General features: G+C 44.7%; 1 protein-coding gene across 1 annotated transcript in view; it reads left to right on the forward strand.

Annotated features, from left to right (window-relative positions):
• The first annotated feature begins 1,031 nt into the window (after positions 1-1,031).
• Positions 1,032-19,726, forward strand: part of mtpn (myotrophin) — a 74,495-nt gene continuing 55,800 nt past the window's right edge. The window contains exon 1 of the mRNA XM_038780597.1: positions 1,032-1,211. Within this exon, the coding sequence (XP_038636525.1) occupies positions 1,134-1,211 (78 nt within the window). The 5' untranslated portion in view covers positions 1,032-1,133. The remainder of the gene's footprint in view (positions 1,212-19,726) is intronic.

Consider the following 19,726-nt stretch of genomic DNA (forward strand, 5'->3'; position numbering starts at 1 on the left):
GGGTGGGTGAATGTGGGGAGGAGGGGGGGGGTGAGTGTGTGGGGGGGTGGTTTGTGGGGGGGTGAGTGTGTGTGGGGGGGTGGGTGTGTGTGGGGGGAGTGGGTGTGGGGAGGGGGGGTGGGTGTGGGGAGGAGGGGGGTGGGTGTGTGGGGGGTGGGTTGTGGGGGGGTGAGTGTGGGGAGGGGCTGGGTGTGTGGGGGGGTGAATGTGGGGAGGAGGGGGGGTGTGTGTGGGGGGGTGAGTGTGTGGGGTGGGGGGGGGTGAGTGTGGGGTGGGGGGGTGAGTGTGGGGTGGGGGGGGTGAGTGTGGGGTGGGGGGGGTGAGTGTGGGGAGGAGGGGGGGGGTGAGTGTGTGGGGGGGTGAGTGTGGGGTGGGGGGGTGAGTGTGGGGTGGGGGTGAGTGTGGGGAGGCGGGGTGGGTGTGTGGGGCGGGGTGTGGGGGGTGAGTGTGTGGGCGGGTGGGTGTGTGGGGAGGAGGGGGGGTGAGTGTGGGGAGGAGGGGGCGTGGGGGTGAGTGTGGGGAGGAGTGTGGGGAGGAGGGGGGTGTGGGGGGGGTGAATGTGTGGGCGGGTGGGTGTGTGGGGGGGGGTGGGTGTGTGGGGGGTTGAGTGTGGGGAGGAGGGGGAGTGTGGGGAGGAGGGGGAGTGTGGGGAGGAGGGGGAGTGTGGGGAGGAGGGGGAGTGTGGGGAGGAGGGGGAGTGTGGGGAGGAGGGGGAGTGTGGGGAGGAGGGGGAGTGGGTGTGTGGGGGGAGTGGGTGTGTGGGGGAGTTGGTGTGTGGGGGGGGTGGGTGTGTGGGGGGGGGTGGGTGTATGGGGGGGTTAGTGTGGGTAGGAGGGGGGGTTAGTGTGGGTAGGGGGGGTGGGTGTATGGGGGTGTTAGTGTGGGTAGGGGGGGTGGGTGTGTGGGGGGGGTTAGTGTGGGTAGGGGGGTGTGTGTGGGGGGGGTTAGTTTGGGTAGGGGGGGGTGAACGTCTCTATCCCCTTCCCCGCCCAGAAGCGGAACCGGAACCGGTTGAACCGGAAATTACGTCACTGTGTGTCACACTGATCTGCTTCCCTGTGTGTGGGTCCGCCCGCTCTCCGCTCCCCCCACCCCGCCCCGCGCACACACTCTCCGCCCGCCCGCTGGCCAACATGTCGGATGCTGACCGCAAACTAATCTGGGCCATCAAGAACGGAGATGTGGATGAAGTGAAGAACTTTGCCCAACAGGTGCGGGGCGGCGGCGGGGAGGGAGTGGCCTCGGAGGCGGGAGGGGAAATAGCTGCTCCGGCCTGGGTCCCCGGGCTCGGGTTCAATCCCCGGGCTCGGGTTCAATCCCCGGGCTCACTATCCGGCCTCAGTCCCCGGCCTCAGTCCCCGGGCTCGGGCTCAGTTCCCGGGCTCGGGTTCAGGCCCCGGGCTCAGTCCCCGGCCTCGGCCTTCGCTCCCCGGGCTGGCTGTCAGGCTGATGGGGTAGTGCAGGGCCGGGAACCCGGGCTGTTGCAGCCTGTGGGGTATTTAGCGGATGTTAATGTTTAACCCGTGAGATGTGTCTCTGATCAGCATCATTATCAGGAATGAGTGAGATTTCCACACTGTAAACACATTGCACACTCCAGGAGCTGCTACACTGCAGGCTGGCTGATCACAGGTTTCTATCCTTTCACAGAGCCCTGTGTCAGGCTTCAACCCTCCTACCTACTCATTCATTAAGTTGGTATGCACAGGCACGACTCACTACTTTGCCTATTACACAGAAACTCGGATGGCAAGGTGTTGTAACCCGAGAATGTAGAAACAAATTTTGAGCTGCAAGGCTGGTTGTTTAGACATAAGGAGGGGAAGGACAAGAGTGGGATTAATTTGATATCCTGACCAAATGAAGTAACGCAGGTGTGATGAGTGTCTGCTCCATCATTTTATAATGATTCTTATGATTTATGCTTTACAATTGAATGGGTTTATTATCACATGTACCGAGTTACAGTGAAAAGTATTCTGTGCACCGCTCAAACAGATCATTGTGTACCTTGTGTTGGCCTATTACGTATTTTCTTTTCAAGTACTAAATGTAAATACATAGACACCGGCATCAAGGGAAGCATACAAGAGTGTAGTGTTAATCAGATCAGTCCACAAGAAGGTCGTTTAGGAGTCTGGTAACAGCGGGGAAGAATCTGTTTGTGTGTTCTCAGACTCTCCTGCCCAATGGAAGAACGAATATGCCGGGTGGGAGGGGCTGGTTTAGCTCACTCAGCTCAATCGCTGGCTTTTTAAGCAGGCCAGCAGCACGGTTCGGTTCCCGTACCAGCCTCCCCAGACAGGCGCCGGAATGTGGCGACTAGGGGCTTTTCACAGTAACTCATTGAAGCCTACTCGTGACAATAAGCGATTTTCATTTTCATTCATTTCATTTTCTTTGATTATGCTTCCCGTTTTCCCATGGTAATGGGAGGTGTCGATAGAATCAGTGCATGGCAGGCGGGTTCATGTGATGTACTGGACTGGGTCGTCTTCAAGACTCTGAAGTTTCTTGCAGTCTTGGGCCGAGCACTTGCCATTACCAAGCTGTGATGCAGCCAGATAGGATGCTTTCTATCATTGAGTTGAGACAATCTGCCCAATGTTTGGGTGTGTATATATACATACATTACTAATGTATTACAGAAACTGGGAGTCTGCACACACATTCCTGTAATGCACTGATCTATCCATATATGTCACAGAAAATGCAACGATGGATGCGGTCTTGATAGCACAAGAAGCCTGATGTACTGGGCTACAATTTCCCGCTTGGATGTAAACATAATTAGAATGGCTTTCCTTTATTGAAAGACTGGCAGTAAAAGACTGAAAGAATGACAGTAACGCCAATGAAAGACTGAACTTTCTACTCCATATCAATCCCTTTTGTAAAATCCAAATTCTTGTCCCAGTGCAAGCTGCCCCATCCCCAACAGGGCCATCTGACACTTGTTCTTAAATTTTACTTTCACAAGGCACTGATAGTAACATTCTGCTATCTTACCTTTGTCACTATTAGCACCTTTTTAAATCCTTCACACTATCATTAATACTTCCTTTGTAAGTGACCTAACATTTGTCCAATCTCTCCTCGCTCACACCTGTACCTGACAGTACCCCCAAACAGTATAAAATCCGTCAAATTTCTTCCGCTCTGATGCATGCAAACTCAAATCCTTAACTCTGTTTCTTTCTACACAGATACTGCCAGACCTGCTGCGCTTTTCAAGCATTTTCTGTTTCTACTTATGAATAGAGTAACAGGGAGTGCCAGTTGCACCTACCCAAAGTTAATTGTGTTACCTATTTGCAATTTCTGGGGTTAGTCAAATTTTAATAACTGATGAGCTCCTGCTTATCTTATTAGAACCTTGTCAGGATCTGTGTGCTGCTGCAAAATTATAGGCCTGCAGCAGATTAAAGAGGGTGGAATTAGAAAGTTTGGTTGTGAGCAGTGAATGCTCGATTAGGCTGGTGTTTCAACCAGAAGTCCGGTTCATCCATCCATCATCCCTGTTCCACGTTAAGCAATGTCTTGGTTATAAAATTCTCCAACATATTTTCAAATCCCTCCACTAACATTCCTAATCTCTGTTATCTTCTCCAACCCCACAACCCTCTGAGATATCCAACATCATTTAATTCTGGACTGGAGTATTCCTAATTTTAATTGCACCACCATTGGCTTTTAGTTACCTGGGCCATAACGTCTGCAACTTTCTACCTACACCTCTTTGGCTTTCTACTTGCTTTTCCGTTTTTTAGTACTCCTTTAAACCTACCTCTTTGAACAAGCTTTTGGTCATCTTTGTAAAAAAAAATGAAATTTAGAGTATCCAATTATTTATTTTCTAATTAAGGGGCAATTTAGCGTGACCAATCCACCTATCCTGCACATCTTTGGACAAACGCGGGGAGAATGTGCAAACTCCACACGGACAGTGTACCGGGACTGAACCTGGGACCTCGGCGCCATGAGACAGCAGTGCGAACCACTGCGCCACCGTGCTGCCCAGCTTTTGGCCATCTGACCTAATATCGCCTTATGAGGTTGGCATTTTACAATGCTCCTGGGAAGTGTTTTGGGATGTTTTAAATGTTTAAGTGCAACATAAATATAGGTAGAAAAGGGCTTCTCTGTTCAGTTATGAATGGTGTAGCTATTAAAAGAAAGCAGCACAACAGCACTAACAAGAACCTGCCAGGCCAGAGACTGCTGATTGAACAATGCCATGCATAACAATCCACTTCTAGAATTATTTTGATTCTTGGTATGGCAGGGAATGTGAGAGGAGTTGGCAGTATCTTTTAAGACGCACTGGTATCTTAGCCGCTTGTAGCCATCGCCATGACCAGGAGGCCACGCATCATTTGCAGCCAGTCTTTAGCTGGCTGTTTGTAATTTAATTGCCTGCATTCCCTCCATGCCCATTGCCCCAAAAGCTTCATATTACATGCAGGTATTGGTTGAATGCACCTAGCATGTTATGTTGAGCTTGCTGGCACCTGTGCTCAGGTGCATAAACGGTATTAGCAACTTCAAGCAGAATATTGCCCACAATAGGACAGGGAGGGCAAATGGACTGCCAAACATCATCTCATTTTCCAGAAAAGAGGAATGATGTTCAGATCCTGATGGGAGGCCATAAAGGAAATTACAGAGAGTAAAGTAGGAAAGCATGTGGCACCTGTAGGTTTCAGTGGCAATGTGAGGAAGGTGGGGAATATTTCAGTGGTGGCAATCAACGGTCTTGTTGATGGATAGGTTATAGAGCTTGAAACCCAGTTTAGGATTGAGTTGGGTATTTACTGTTGGGTTGAACTGAAATGAGCATCTGGGCAGGGGATGGGATGAGGAGCCGAGGGAGTGGATTTTCTGATTGGTGTGAATATAATGGGGTTTTATTTGCCATTGTTAAATGCAACTAATCCAGGCTCATCAAGAACTTTGTCAGACAGGCAATCTAACAACATGGCAACAACCCGAGGAACAGAAGTAGGCTGCCTATTCAGCCCCTCTTGTTCATTCCACAAATTCCAGAATATGAATCTCCACCATATACACTCCTGTGATCGATTTCTCTCGTGTCCTTACAAACCAAAAATCTGACAATTTTGACCTTAAAAATGTAATTAATCCAGCTTCATAACTTGTTGGAACTGGGAATTCCAAATTTTGACTTTTAAAAAGAAAACGTGCTTCTCCTTGATTTGTTCCTCAAGATGATCAAGATACTTTAATTGTATTATTTTAATAGCCATGCCAGATGTGATGTTAGCCAGTTGGGCTAGAGCCTAAGGCAATGTTTAGAATCAAGAAAAAGGGGTTCTTGTGTTTTTTACATATTTTCATTGAAAATATTAGCAATTGAAATATACATACATGCACAACAGCCCTTGTTCTTTTTATTAGGGAATTGCAGGCAACCAATGGCCTGTTGGTCGTACTGAAAGGATGGTGTTGCATTTACCAGTATTATAGCAGTAACAGTTTGAGAAAGTGATGGCTTTTGAGACAGCATCTGGAAATTGTTGGGAATAAAAAAAAGGCATTAATTTAATACAATGGATAATACATTTGTAAAATGATTTGTTTGGGTGAGCACTACAGTAACTAATGTAAATGAGTTGAAATAGTCATTACAGCCCCCAAGAGCAAAGTTTTAAAAGTGACTTACAAAAGATCAAATTGAAAATCTCAAGGAGAAAACAGCTCAGTTGGTCCAATCTTTGCTATTGAAAGTTCTCAAATGTAGACAAAGGTGTGATTACTTCACATGACCATTAGTGAGGTGTTGATTCCAAAATGCACAATATTATTATGTTATTTTTATTAACCTGTTAATTAGTAAATAATAGAAATTGAAATCTTCCAGATGCAAAGAAGTTTAATATCTGGCACCAATGCACTGCATCCCAAACACACCAGCTCAGACTATTGAACCACTTTTCAGGTGCACCTGAAAGCTGGTTAAAACAGGCATTGGGTCATTTGCATGTGTAAATTAGGTGTTTTAGACTCCTTTTTGCTGCCAAAATTGCTTCACGATGTCTGGACCAGACTCTCTCCGGCATTAAAAGTATTTGAAACATTTCAGGAATGCCAGGAGGAACACCAGTCCTTGCAATATCACAGAAGTCCAAAGGGTCGATGCGTGCTTTTCACTGCCCCCTTCCCGTTCTCCTTCTGTCACCCCAGACCTTTACTGAGGGCGGTTGCAATCTGAAAGTCGTATTTCTCCATTTGAAAAGCTGCATGCGAAGGCAGAATTAATTAGATGAATATCAGTTCTCATGATCGTTTAACTACTTGCTTCAAACAGATTGTTTCCAGCTTCCAATTGGTGTCTAGACAAATTTCTGAACTAATGACTCGCGGTATGCAGTGTAATTTTTACATTCCAGGCTGAGTGATGCATTAGTCACATGATGTGGCAGCAATTTCCATACTGAATATTGGATCCATTTGGATTTCATTTGAAATGCGACAGTGCAGATTATTATATTTCATGTTGCAGTTAGATTTTAGTGTCTGGTTAATCAGCATTGCGGTGTGAGAAATTGTCATACTTTATGGTTTGTATTTTCGCAGTAATATTAAGACCTAGTTTAAAATGCTTACAGACAGCATGTCTGTTCGAGCTGTGATTTAAAAGTGAGGTGGTCAGTGATTTTTTCAGCAAAGTGTTTTGCTGATAGAGATTCAAAACTATTTGACCTGTTTGCAGATAGAGAGCTAATGTAATGTTGTAACAGTTTAAACCTAGTTAAACAAATCAAGGCACATCTTGTAACAATAGATAAAAGAATGCTGTGTGCTTTGAGTGCTGCTAGTGTAGGTAATGGGAGGGCAAGGTCTGTCTGGACTTGCTTCCAGGGCTCAGCTGAGCAGAAGGTTTTCAGCTTCATCCTTAAAAAAAGGTTTTTGTATTCAAGGACTCTGCACAAATATAAGCAAGTAAAACCCAGTTGTTATCTTGAGTGGTTTTGACATACGGATTGCTTAATTGGCATACAGAGGCAGGTTTCAGAAAGGAACAATGCTTGCACCTGTTGACTTAAATCTATTTCTTTGTTGCCGATGTGATAAATATAAGACATTGGTGTGTATATATTATATGTGGCTGCTGCAGTAATATTTTTATAAATATTGGTTTAAAAGACAGACTTTGTGGCTGTTGAACATACAATTAAGATCTGTAAATGTGAGATCATCAATCTTTCACTCCATGCTTATGATTATAAGGAGAGACCTTCACAGTGCCAGGATCCCAGGTTCGATTCCCACTTGGGTCACTGCGTGTGGAGTCTGCACGTTCTCCCCGTGCTTGCATGGGTTTGCTCCGCGTGCTCCAGTTTCCTCCCACAAGTCCCAAAAGATGTGCTGTTAGGTAATTTGGACATTCTGAATTCTCCCTCTGTACCCGAACAGGCAACTAGAGGATTTTCACAGTACCTTCATTGCAGTGTTAATTTAAGATGATTTATGACGATAATAAAGATTATTAGATTATTATTGGGCATAATGGGGAGTAGATAATTAGAGACATTTGTTTAGCCTTCGTAAGATGGCCATAACCCAGTTAGTGGGATAGAGGTGGTGTAATTAATGGGAGGAGCCAGGTCTGAAGCAGGCAATTTAGTTTGAGTTAGTTTCTGGAAGCTGTGAGCTGAACAACAGCTTTTGCAGAAAGCTGTCAGATTCAACATTAATCTGACAGACAGGGTTTTGCAGGTTGTTTACTGAAAGGATCTCTCTCTCTCTTCAAAATAATTCTTGATCCAGAGGCCGGCAGGTAATCCTGTGTATTCTAACTTTATTTAAAAGTGGCTTTTGGCCTGTGATGGTTTTTGCTTGATTATATATAGAGAAGATATCAGCTAGAAGTTAGTGTTTCCTTTTATTTAATTATTAAGTGTTGTTAACTGGTAATTGTAAGCTATATTTCTGTTACGGCTAAGTGATTGGTCGTCCTGTCTGATATCCTATATCAAACTCGGGGTCGTAACTCACGGTCGGGTATTGGGAGGGTCCCGGAGCAATTGGCTTTTTAAAATGCTGTCCACGACTGACGTTTAGATTGAGAATGTCGGTCATCCCGCACATGCCTGCCCCATCAGGCAGATTCAGCAGCACGCAGCCTCGGAGCCCAGCAGGACAGACCGTCGGCGCGTTGTCCCAGCACCGTCTCCTCCTGACGTCAGCAGGCTGTCCCAGAAGCAGTGGCAGAGAGCAAGTCATGCACCCAGCACGTACATGCGGTCCATGCTTTGGGTGTGAAATCACAGGAGAGATTCCTCCTTTTGTAGCTGCAAGCAAGCAACAGGACTGTGTGAAGAATTGAAGATGGATCATTTTGTAATAAGGAAGAGAGGGCCAGAGACACAAACAGGCCAGGGTCTCGCAACTGAATCTGCTGGAGAGAGCTGCACAGGAGAGTTCACGGCAGGACAAAGCAGTGCTAGTGTGAGCTCCAGGGCCTCTGATGGATAACCCATTAAGAAGAAGCTGTAATCAGGAACAAAACAGTATGACAATGTTTCTTGAGGTATGGCTTTATTAATTGTGCCAATGCAAATTCAAAGTTCTGGCAAATGAAGATTTATAACCCTCGAAACTTCAAAGGCATTTGAAGACTAAGCATGGCGAGTTCGAGGACAAACCTCTTGATTTCTTTTTTAAAGTATACAGCGAGAACTTAAATCATCAACTGAAGTCCTTAGCAGAAATGTAACATTGAATGTCAAAGCAAGTGAGATCATGAGGACCAAGCAGTCTTACTGTAGCATTAGAAGTAAGCAATAATGCTGTGTTGCATAAGTCACAAAGGTGTAGTTGATAAAGTGGGTCCTGGGAAAATAAGTTGAAAAACACAATCCGAGCTGTTGGGGCCTGGTCTGGGATCGTAATACTAATGTGCTTAATTCTGTGTTCAAATTAAAGTTTGTTTCAATGTAAAACCTGCCTACTGGTCAATATTATCACTCCTGTGGTGCAGGAGCATTTCCTCACAATTTTACCAAAAGCAAATAGTTGAGTTCTGATCAACTTTGCACCCTTGCCCACCAGATGGTCAAGTCTGGCGATGTCAGATTGAAAGTTACTAACTTTCTAATGTGGCAAATGCACTGATACAGCTACGTGAATGAGGGTGAAGAATTAGATTTTCAGAATGAGGTGAAGATTAGATTTTCAGTGTAATGTCTGTCTCTGTTTTCTCTGCATTGGTTTGTGGTTTTATTGGAGGCTTCTTGTACGTTGCACAGTAAGTACCCACTTTTCAGTTGGGTTTTTATCCAACACAGTGATATCTCAGAAGGGTTTTGAAAATAAGCAGAATGTAAGTGGAGATGTATTTAAACATCTGCCACTAATCCTGCTGCTCTTTCGTGTTATTTTTATTCGGAAACAGTTGCTACTGTTTCCCTTCTATTTTTTAAATTCCAACTCCCTTCCCTGTTCCTTGTCAGATCAAAGTTCAAGATTTAAAGCACAGCGCACAATCACATAATAGGCACTTCTGTTACTGACACACAAAGCAATGTGCTCCTTCTATCAGAGCTATCTGGGAGCAGTGTCACCTTTCTCAAGCTGGCGCTGACGCCTCAGCAGATGTGAACATTCCGTACTCCGGTTCTGCCTTTGTTGAAGAAGCTCTGTTGCTGTTCCATGGATGACAGCCAGATCAAGTGGAGTAGAGAGAGAAATGTGGACTCTTAAAGAAGCAACCAGGATCTTCCAAAGAGAACGTGAGGTGCTAACTACCGGGCTGATTGACAAGAACATTCTGCATGGACAAATGCTGTACATAGGAATTTTGTGTTTTGAGTGGAATAATTTATCTGGGGGGGTAGTTTGTTTGATGCTTGCCTCCTGTCCAAACAGTTAAATTAGCAATAAAAACAATCCGAATATTAGGTTACAATGTCAAATTAGTTGAGTTCAAATCTGCAGAAGTCATGTTATTTTGATCAGACTGTACCTAGAATACTGTACACAGCTGTACACAGCTGCAACATAAGGGACTAATCAAATCCTAAAGGTATTGCAGAGGAAAGAATTAAATTATTCCCATAATAACAGGAATCAAATATGAGGAAAGATAATATTTTTCCAAAAGATAAGTTGAAAGTTTAATTTACTGGTGTGCAAAATATGAAACAATACATTCAGAGATATGCCTCAACAGTAGTTTAAAAGGCCGTAGCTTCAGATTTGAGGCTAAAGTTTAAGACAAATGTCAGAATGAACAACTGGAACTGGTTGCAAGGATGGATGTTAAAGACAGGGCTCAGCCTTCATTCAAACAACATGGAGATGCAGTTATGGTTAGGTAGTCAGGATAGTATTCTGGGGGACAAAGTAAAATGGGTTAACCCTGTCGTGTGAACTACTCCTAATGTCAGCTGTTTGTATTGTTAGGGCTGGTGGGTGCTACTGGTTATTGTGCAGCACCTTCAGTAAACTGTAGAGAATATATTCTGATGCATATCATTCAAACTTCGCTGGTTTATAGTGCAGGCTTGTGACCAACCAACCATTCTTGTTCCTTTTTGTTGATTGATGGTAAATTGTTGGGGAAGTTTACTAATCCAAGATTTGGAACCACTGAATGGTGGTCATATTCTTACGGTGGCATTATAACACCTTCCAGATTTTGCCTTCCCAATGACCTGTCTGAGAACAGTTTCCATCTGCTTGCTTTCCTAATTAGCATTATTTATGGGTGGCACGGTAGCACAGTGATTAGCACTGTTGCTTCACGGCGCCAGGGTCCCAGGTTTCATTCCCGGCTTCACTGTCTATGCGGAGTCTGCCTGTTCTCCCTATATCTGCATGGATTTGCTCCGGTTTCCTCCCACAAGTCCCGAAAGAAGTGCTTGTTGGGTGAATTGGACATTCTGAATTCTCCCTCTGTGTACCCGAACAGGCGCCGGAATGTGGTGACTAGGGACTTCTCACAGTAGCTTCATTGCAGTGTTAATGTAAACCTACTTGTGACAATAAAGATTATTTAAAATAAGTAGATTAATTTTATAGGCCGGTGAGCCTCATGTTGGTAGTAGGTAAATTATTGGAGAGAATTCTCAGGGACAGGACTTATGCCCATTTGGAAACAAATGGACTCATAAGCGATAGACATCATGGTTTTGTGAAGGGGAAGTCATGCCTCATCAACTTGATTGAATTTTTTGAGGAGGTGACAAAAATGATTGATATGCCCCTGATGGATGTTCATAGAATCATAGAATTTACAGTGCAGAAGGAGGCCATTCGGCCCATCGAGTCTGCACCGGCCCTTACAAAGAGCAACCCACTCAAGCCCACGTATCTACCCTATCCCTGCAACCCCCACTTAACCTTTTTGGACACTAAGGGCAACTTAGCATGGCCAATCCACCTAACCCGCACATCTTTGGACTGTGGGAGGAAGCCGGAGCACCTGGAGGAAACCCACGCACCCACGGGGAGAATGTGCAGACTCCCCCACAGGAATTGAACTTGGGACCCTGGAGCTGTGAAGCAATTGCTCTAACAACTATGCTGCAGTGCTGCCCCAAATGAACTTCAATTTAGCTTTTAACAAGGTGACTCATTGCAGACTGATACAAAAGGTGAAGTCACACGGGATCAGAGGTGAGGTGGTAAGAACTTGCTCGGTCACAGAAGGCAAAGGGTAGCAGTAGAATGGTGTTTATCTGAATGGAAGGTTGTGACTAGTGGTGTTCCACAGGGAGCTGTGCTTGGGCCTCTGATGTTTGTCGTGTACATAAACGATTTGGAGGAAAATGTAGCTGGTCTGATTAGTAAGTTCGCGGATAACACCAAGGTTGGTGGAGTGGCAGATAGTGTTGAGGATTGTCAGAAGATACAGCAGGATATAGGTTGGAGACTTGGGAAGAGAAATGGCAAATGGGGTTTAATCCGGATAAATGTGAGGTAATTCATTTTGGTAGGTCTAACATAGAGGGGGAATATGCCGTAAATGGCAAAACTCTTAGGAATATAGAAAGTCTGAGAGATCTGGTCGTGCATGTCCACAGATCTTTGAAGGGAGCAACACAAATGGACAAGGTAGTCAAGAAAGCATAGGGAATGCTTGCCTTCATTGGACGGGGCATCGAGTATAAAAACTGGCCAGTCACGCTGCAGTTGCATAGAACCTTGGTAAGGCTGCACTTGGAATATTGCGCACAATTCTGGTCGCCACACGACCAGAAGGAAGTGGAGGCTTTGAAGAGGGTGCAGAGGAGGTTTACCAGGATGTTGCCTGGTCTGGAGGGTATTAGCTATTTGGAGAGACTGAATAAATTTGGACTGTTTTCATTAGAAAGATGGAGGTTAAGGGGTGACCTGATAAGAGGTCTGTAAAATTATGAAGGGCATGGATAGAGTGATGGGCAGGCATTCTTTTCCAGGATTAGGGGTCAGTCACCAGGGGGCATAGGTTTAAGGTCCGTGGAGCAAAGGTTAGAGGAGATGTGCGAGGCAGGTGTTTTGCACAGCGGGTGGTGAGTGCATGGAACGCGTTGCCAGGGGAGGTTGTGGAAGCAGATACATTAACGGCGTTCAAAAGGTCTCTTGACAAACACATGGATAGGATGGGTATAGAAGGATACGGCACAAGGAAGTGCTGAGGGATTTGGCGAAGGTTGGTATTGTGACCGGTACAGGCTTGGAGAGCCGAAGGGCCTGTTCCTGTGCTGTATTGTTCTTTGTTCTCTCACTGATGTCACAGACTTTGGTGAATTTAGCGGGTCAGAATGGCACATTTGCATTCTTATAGATACATAGAAGATAGGAGCAGGAAGAGGCCTTTTGGCCCTTCGAGCCTTCTCTGCCATTCATCACGATCATGGCTGATTTATCCAGCTCAATAGCCTAATCCTGCTTTCTCCCCATAGCCTTTGATCCCATTCTCCCCAAATGCTATATCCAGCCGCCTCCTGAATATATTCAAAGTTTTAGCATCAACTACTTCCTGTGGTAATGAATTCCACTTTGCTTTTGAACTCCACTTTGAACTGTACTTTTGCTTTTCCCACTGTAGCTTAATACTCTTTATTCAGCCCTGTGTAACACCTGTGTCATGATGGCTGCTGAGAGTTCAGGTATAGTAATGATGCCTCTGCCTGATATTCAGTCAAAACATTTATCTGCATTTCCTTCATTCCTTGTATTTCAAATTATTCATCACTGTTTGTTTGTTTTTCCTGCACATTCAGTGCCTGCACTTCCACTGGATTTTAAAAATATTTGCAATAGTAATGGAGTTTTTATTTTAGGATTGTATTGCATTCTCCATTGGCTTTGTTAAAACATCACTGGGGATGGTGGCTTACCATGTGATCACATCCATAGTACAGCTGTTTATCAGCTGTCCCGGCTTCTTTTACACACCTCAGACACATCACAAGTCAGTGAGTTAGTAACCCATTGGGATCTAAATTGTTCTTTTGCAGGATTAGAAAGCCTTGCATTCAAACTCTGCCTCAGGCTTGTTTTTGAATAGTTTATATCTCCCCACAGTTGCATAATGCAACTTATCCATCACAAACCAAAATGCTTAGCTGTTATATTTATTACCGCTCTCAATGGAACGTCCAATGGGCAGCACGGTAGCACAGTGGTTAGCACCGCTGCCTCACAGCACCAGGGTCCCAGGTTCGATTCCCCGCTGGGCTACTGTCTGTGCGGAGTCTGCACGTTCTCCCCGTGTCTGTGTGGGTTTCTTCCGGGTTCTCCGGTTTTCTCCCACAGTCCAAAGACATGCAGGTTAGGTGGATTGGCCATGATAAATTGCCCTTAGTGACCAAAAAGGTTAGGAGGGGTTATTGGGTTACGGGGATAGGATGGAAGTGAGGGCTGAAGTGGATCGGTGCAGACTCGATGAGCCGAATGGCCTCCTTCTGCACTGTATGTCTATGTTCTAATCCATGGACCCAACTGTCACCCACAAGAATTGGAAGAGAATGGTGATTTTCAAGAAATAAAAAGCTTTTTTGGACATAAAAGTAACAGGCTTGCAATGTCACAGAGCAAGCAATCCACCTCTAACACACGTCCACGTTTTTGTGCTAAAATTAAAGCACAAAACTGCTGGAAATCTGAAGTAAAAACAGAAAGTGCTGGAAGAACTCGGCAGGAATGGCGGCATCTGTGGAGAAAGCAACACTGAGTTAGTAGATTTTGCCCTTCTTAATCAGTCCTTTGGTTCGGCTTTTTCTGAGTTTTAAACTGTTCCTAATCCTCGGGTCTATTGCTTTTTCTTACTAATTTGTATGTCTCTTCTTTGAACTTAATGCTATTTCTAATTTCCCTTGGAACCAATGGTTTGGTCACAGTTCCCTTTCTACTCTTCCCCCAAATAGGAATAAACAACTTCTGAAGTTCACCTATGAATTCCTTGAATGTCTGCCATTGCCTGTCCACTGTCCTTACTTTCAGTAATGTTTCCCAGTCCATCATAGCCAGCTCATGCCTCATGCCAAGTAGTTTCCTTTATTGAGATTCAGAACCCTGGTCTCAGAATCAACTACCTTGCTATCCACCTTGAAAGACCTCACTATCGATCTTGATAAAGCGTTCTAGCATATTACGTTCAACCATATGTGCCCATAAACGAGCATAACACACACATTAAACACAAGATGAGAATTGTATGTGACTAGTCTAAATAGTACTGATGGGCGGCTTTGACTAAATCTGTTTGGCTGGTACAATTTAATTGTCTACTGATGGATGCAATATTCTCAAAGCTTTTTCTTAGTCCATATAGACACGTTACAATTGAATGTTTGAGATGATGACCCCTGCTGATGTTGAATATTGGTCTTGCAGTTCATTTCATATTGCATATGAATTAAGATTTGTTCTTGGTGCTTAAAATTCATAAACATATTATGTTATATGGTGTCTGCATTGTTAAAACAACCCTCAACCCAGGGGCAGGAGAAGTGTATATTTCTAAAGTTAGTTGACCCAATTTTAAGGTGGGGCTGGAATACCTGAATCCATTCATTGTAGCTGTCTCCCAAGTTCGGGTTTGATGCATTAATGTCAGGAAAGGTTTTAAGTCAGTTGTTCTCAGTAACCACCTGGGTAGATGTTCATCAAACAGCACAGCCCCGGTTGCAGATTTCCAGGCTTTTATCAATATCCCTCAGTACCTGAATCGTAAAAGGTGTACAGATGCAGAAAAGTCCTTTGATTTTGCATGAAACATTTGGAGAGCAATGCCCAAGACACAGTAGCACCGAGTGGAACTTCTGCTTTGTAAATATGTAAACTTACAAGTTAGCAGTGCAACTATTAGGAAGTTGAAGTGGTTTAGCCTTGGGCTCTGAAAGGAACACGAGTGGGTTTTAAATACTGCTGATACTACTTTACCCATCCCTGAGTGCTATGGAAAGGTGATGGTGAGTGGCCTTCTCGAACCACAGCAGCAGTTTTGGGCAGCTGAGTAGGAGGGCAGCTGAGTAGGAGGGCAGCTGAGTAGGAGGGCAGCTGAGTAGGAGGGCAGCTGAGTAGGAGGGCAGCTGAGTAGGAGGGCAGCTGAGTAGGAGGGCAGCTGAGTAGGAGGGCAGCTGAGTAGGAGGGCAGCTGAGTAGGAGGGCAGCTGAGTAGGAGGGCAGTTCAGAAGGAGGGCAGTTCAGAATCAACCATTTTAATGAGGGTCTGGAGTCCCATATTTTTTTTAAAAATGTGTTCATTGGATGTGCCAGCATTTATAAATAATAATATTAATTGCTTATTGTCACAAGTAGGCTTCAATGAAGTTACTGTGAAAAGCCCCTAGTTGCCACATTCCGGTGCCTGTTCGGGGAGGCCGGTATGGGAATTGAACCTGCGTTGCTGGCCTTGTTCTGCATTACAAGCCAGCTGTTCAGTCCACTGTGCTAAACCAGCCTAACAGTCAATCACGCTGTGGGTCTGGACTCAAATATAGGCCAGACCAGGTAAGGATGACAGATTTCCTTCCCTAAATTACATTACTGAAACAGATATATATTTACGACAATCAGCAATGGTTTCATGGTCATCACCAGATTTTTATTGAATTAAATTTCACCATCTGCAGTGCCGGGATTTGAGCCTGGGACCCCAGAGCAGTACTCTGGGTTTCTGGATTGCTAGTCCAGTGACAATACCACTACGCCACTGACTCCCTGCCATGCTGGATAAGGGCAGAAGGTTTTCTTTCCCATAGGGCATAATGAAGCAGTTAAAGCTTTGCGACAACCTATTAAGCTTTTATTTCCTGTCTTTTTCAAAATTAAACTATATTCGGATCTTCGAACTGCAATGGTGTGGGATTTGAACTCTCATTCTCTGAGTTATTTGTCCAGTCCTCTGGGTTAATAGTCCAGTCACATAAGCACTACTACTGACCTGGTACATATAATAATTCTGTGTATGTGGATGGTCTCCAGTGTGTCGTCATCAAGGTAATTATGAAATAATAGCAAAACGTACATTGCTTGTGGAATGAGGGTGTGATGGTTTTGGATTTTTCCTTCAGTGGCACTGAAGATTAGTCTTGATATTCAGACTGGAATTTAATCTGCATTCTGAACTCATTTAATACCAAAAAAAAAAGGCACCTTGGTGAAAGATAACATTATTAGATACATCAGGGAGATTGAGGAAATTGCCCAGCACTATGTATTTTTGAGGAAGATCCTACCTACATTTTCTACCTGTTGCACCCAATTTGTGCCTTCCTGCAAAGTTAATGAAACAGGTGATTTCATCACCCAATTCTTGAAATGCGCTTTAGAAAACTTGTCCACCTAGTAAAATAGCATTTCATTCATAAATGCATAATCTGCTAATTTCTGTTTCCTGTCTGTTATGTTTCATCCAGAATTATATCCTCGCCATTCAACTATAGCTCATAATTCATCAATAAATACAGTAAAAACAAATGGGTGATGTCATAGGCCCAACCATCTTCAGCTGCTTCGTGAATGACCTTCCTTCCATCAAAAAGTCAGGATTGGGGATGTTCGCTGGTGACTGCGCAGTTTGCGGAATCCAATACAGACGCAGTCCATGTCCAAATGCGGCAAGACCTAGACAATGTCTAGGCTTGGGCTGACATGTGGCAATTAACAAATGCCAGGCAATGACCATCTCCAGCAAGAGAGAAGCCATACATCACTTCTTGATATTCAGCTGCATAACCAGCACTGAATCCACCAGTGTCAACATCCTGGAGGTTACCATTTAACAGAATCTGAACTGGACTAGCCATATAAATATTTCACCTCTTGACTCCCCAAAGCCTGTCCACCATCTACAAGGTTTAAGTCAGGAGTGTGATGGACTTCTCTCCACCTACACCACAGGGACCACGGCAATGTAAGAAGGCAGCTCACCAATTGCCTACTCCTGTTCATTGGTTCTTTCTTAGCACATAAGAACTTTCTGTCTGTTAAGCTTTTAACTATCAACTACCCTGCCTATTAAGCTATTAACTATTCTGTGAATATTCTGTCTCCTAAGCTTTTAAGTAGGGTGCACTTTCCAAGGGACAATGCAGACTCGGTGGGCCAAATGGCCTCCTTCTGCACTGTAGGGATTCTAGAATTCTAATTCCATCTTCCTGCTCTTGGTCTGTAGCCTGTCGGTAGCAGCACCCCTAACATAAATCTGCTGTTCTTGGTTAATAAGGGGATTTCTTGATTAACCATGGGATCAGGGTTATGGGGAGAAGGCATGAGAATGAGGAACATAGCCATGGTCGAATAATGGAGCAGACTCAATGGGCCCAATCGCCTAAACCCCTAAATATTATGGTACAATCTCACAGAGATTTGGGTTGATCTGGCGGAATGTCTTCTGCATTCAGTCCACCTTACTGCACAAATTCAAACTGATTCCTGGAAAGTTTACCTTTCACAACCCTCTTAGCTGTTCCAATGGTGTAACCAGTTCCATCTGGCGACACCAGCACACCTATAACATCTGGTGGTTAAGCTTTGCTGTGGTCAAATGCTGACAGTTAGAATAGCCACATTATCTCCAATATTAACAGCCTGAAGTGACCTTGTGTTGCATGATTATCATCCGATTGGCTTGCTGTGTAATGCTCTGGTGTGCCACCTTCCTTGCACATCTGACAGGATGAAGATCTCCCATCAGATTTAGGGTCATCTGTCATGAATTTTCCAGAAGTCTGCTCAGGGTCATCCATGTTCCAGGAGATGTTTCAGGATCCATGTTGAATTGTCCGAAACTGGCTTAGGGTTGTCAGTTGGGTGGTTCAGGGGCAAACCCGGCAGGCCGTCCATTGTGGATGGTTCTGGGACTCAGTCAGAATCTTCCACGAGGGATGGTGCAGGGGCCAGTTCAGGATCAGGATTTTCCATGTTCCCCTCGCGAAGCCTTTCCAGTTCCTTTTCAATGGCTGTGGAGATTTTGTTGAACTCATCTGGCAACTTTGATCTGAGGCCACACCGTGATTCGTTTCCAGTGAGCGCTTGGTAAGGAGCCATCTTTATAACCTCATGGTAACTGCTGTTCATTGCCCACTGAAAGCAAGGGTCACCACAGCTCCACTGAGTCCAGTTGTTGTTACACATCCAGGCCATTAGCTTCAGCTTCATATCAGCATTACTGTGTTCCACAGAGCACGGACTCTGGGAATGTCTGGGAAACTCATTGGCCAACACCGGTTCTTCCCAGAGTGTTGCCAGTTCGTGGAAGGCCTATGCTGTGAACTCTTATCTGTATATGTGGAGCTTCAATGCCTAGAAATATGAGAAGCAGCTCGTGGGCAACCTCAGCTGCTGTCTTGGATTTCAGAGGATGCATGATGTGAAAATTTGTTAGGTACTCCGTGTAATATAATGGGAAATGATAATCTCCATTCATCATCATAGAATTTACAGTGCAGAAGGAGGCCATTCGGCCCATCGAGTCTGCACCCCATACATGTCAACCAGGTCTACATGTCCACGTTCATTCATGTCATTGATAGACAGGGGTCTCGCAACCACTCCGGTTGCCCATTCCTACCTGCAACCTTTTTCTTTGGTTAGGACACCAGACGAGAAACTTCAAACAATTTTCAATTTGTATAACTGCGAGGAAGTGTTTCATCACCCCCAGGAGTGTTGACTCTGACCAACAGATATCTTTTATGTTAAAACAAACTTTAAATTAAACACAGATTTTTTTTTTTAAATTTAGAGTACCCAATTATTTTTTTTCTAATTAAGGGGCAATTTAACGTGGCCAATCCACCTACCTGCATATCTTTGGGTTGTAGGGGTGAGACCCACGCAGGCATGGGGGAGAATGTGCAAACTCCACACGGACAGTGACCCAGAGCCAGGATTCGAACCCGGGACCTCAGCGCCATAGTCCCAGTGCTAACCACTGCGCCGCCGTGCTGTCCCTTTAAACACTGAGTTAACCATATTAACATTAAATAACTAGCACAGCTCTCGATGCAGTCATTGGTTTTTGCAGGGATTATGCTGGTTAGGGGGTTCCACAAGAGGTGTGAATGCCATCACGTTTTAATTGGGTACAGCAAAGGAGAGTTGAAATTGTCACCAATAAACTGTTGAGTGTTATTTGCCATATGAGCCTTTGAAGTAAACACCATGTTTACATCTTCGTTTGTGCCTTTATTGACAAACTCGCTTGCTGTTATTGAGCAACTTGGTACATGATGTAAAACTTGTACACCAACAGACTTAAGCAACAA

Source organism: Scyliorhinus canicula, chromosome 20 (assembly GCF_902713615.1).
Source record: "Scyliorhinus canicula chromosome 20, sScyCan1.1, whole genome shotgun sequence".
Classification (NCBI taxonomy): domain Eukaryota; kingdom Metazoa; phylum Chordata; class Chondrichthyes; order Carcharhiniformes; family Scyliorhinidae; genus Scyliorhinus; species Scyliorhinus canicula.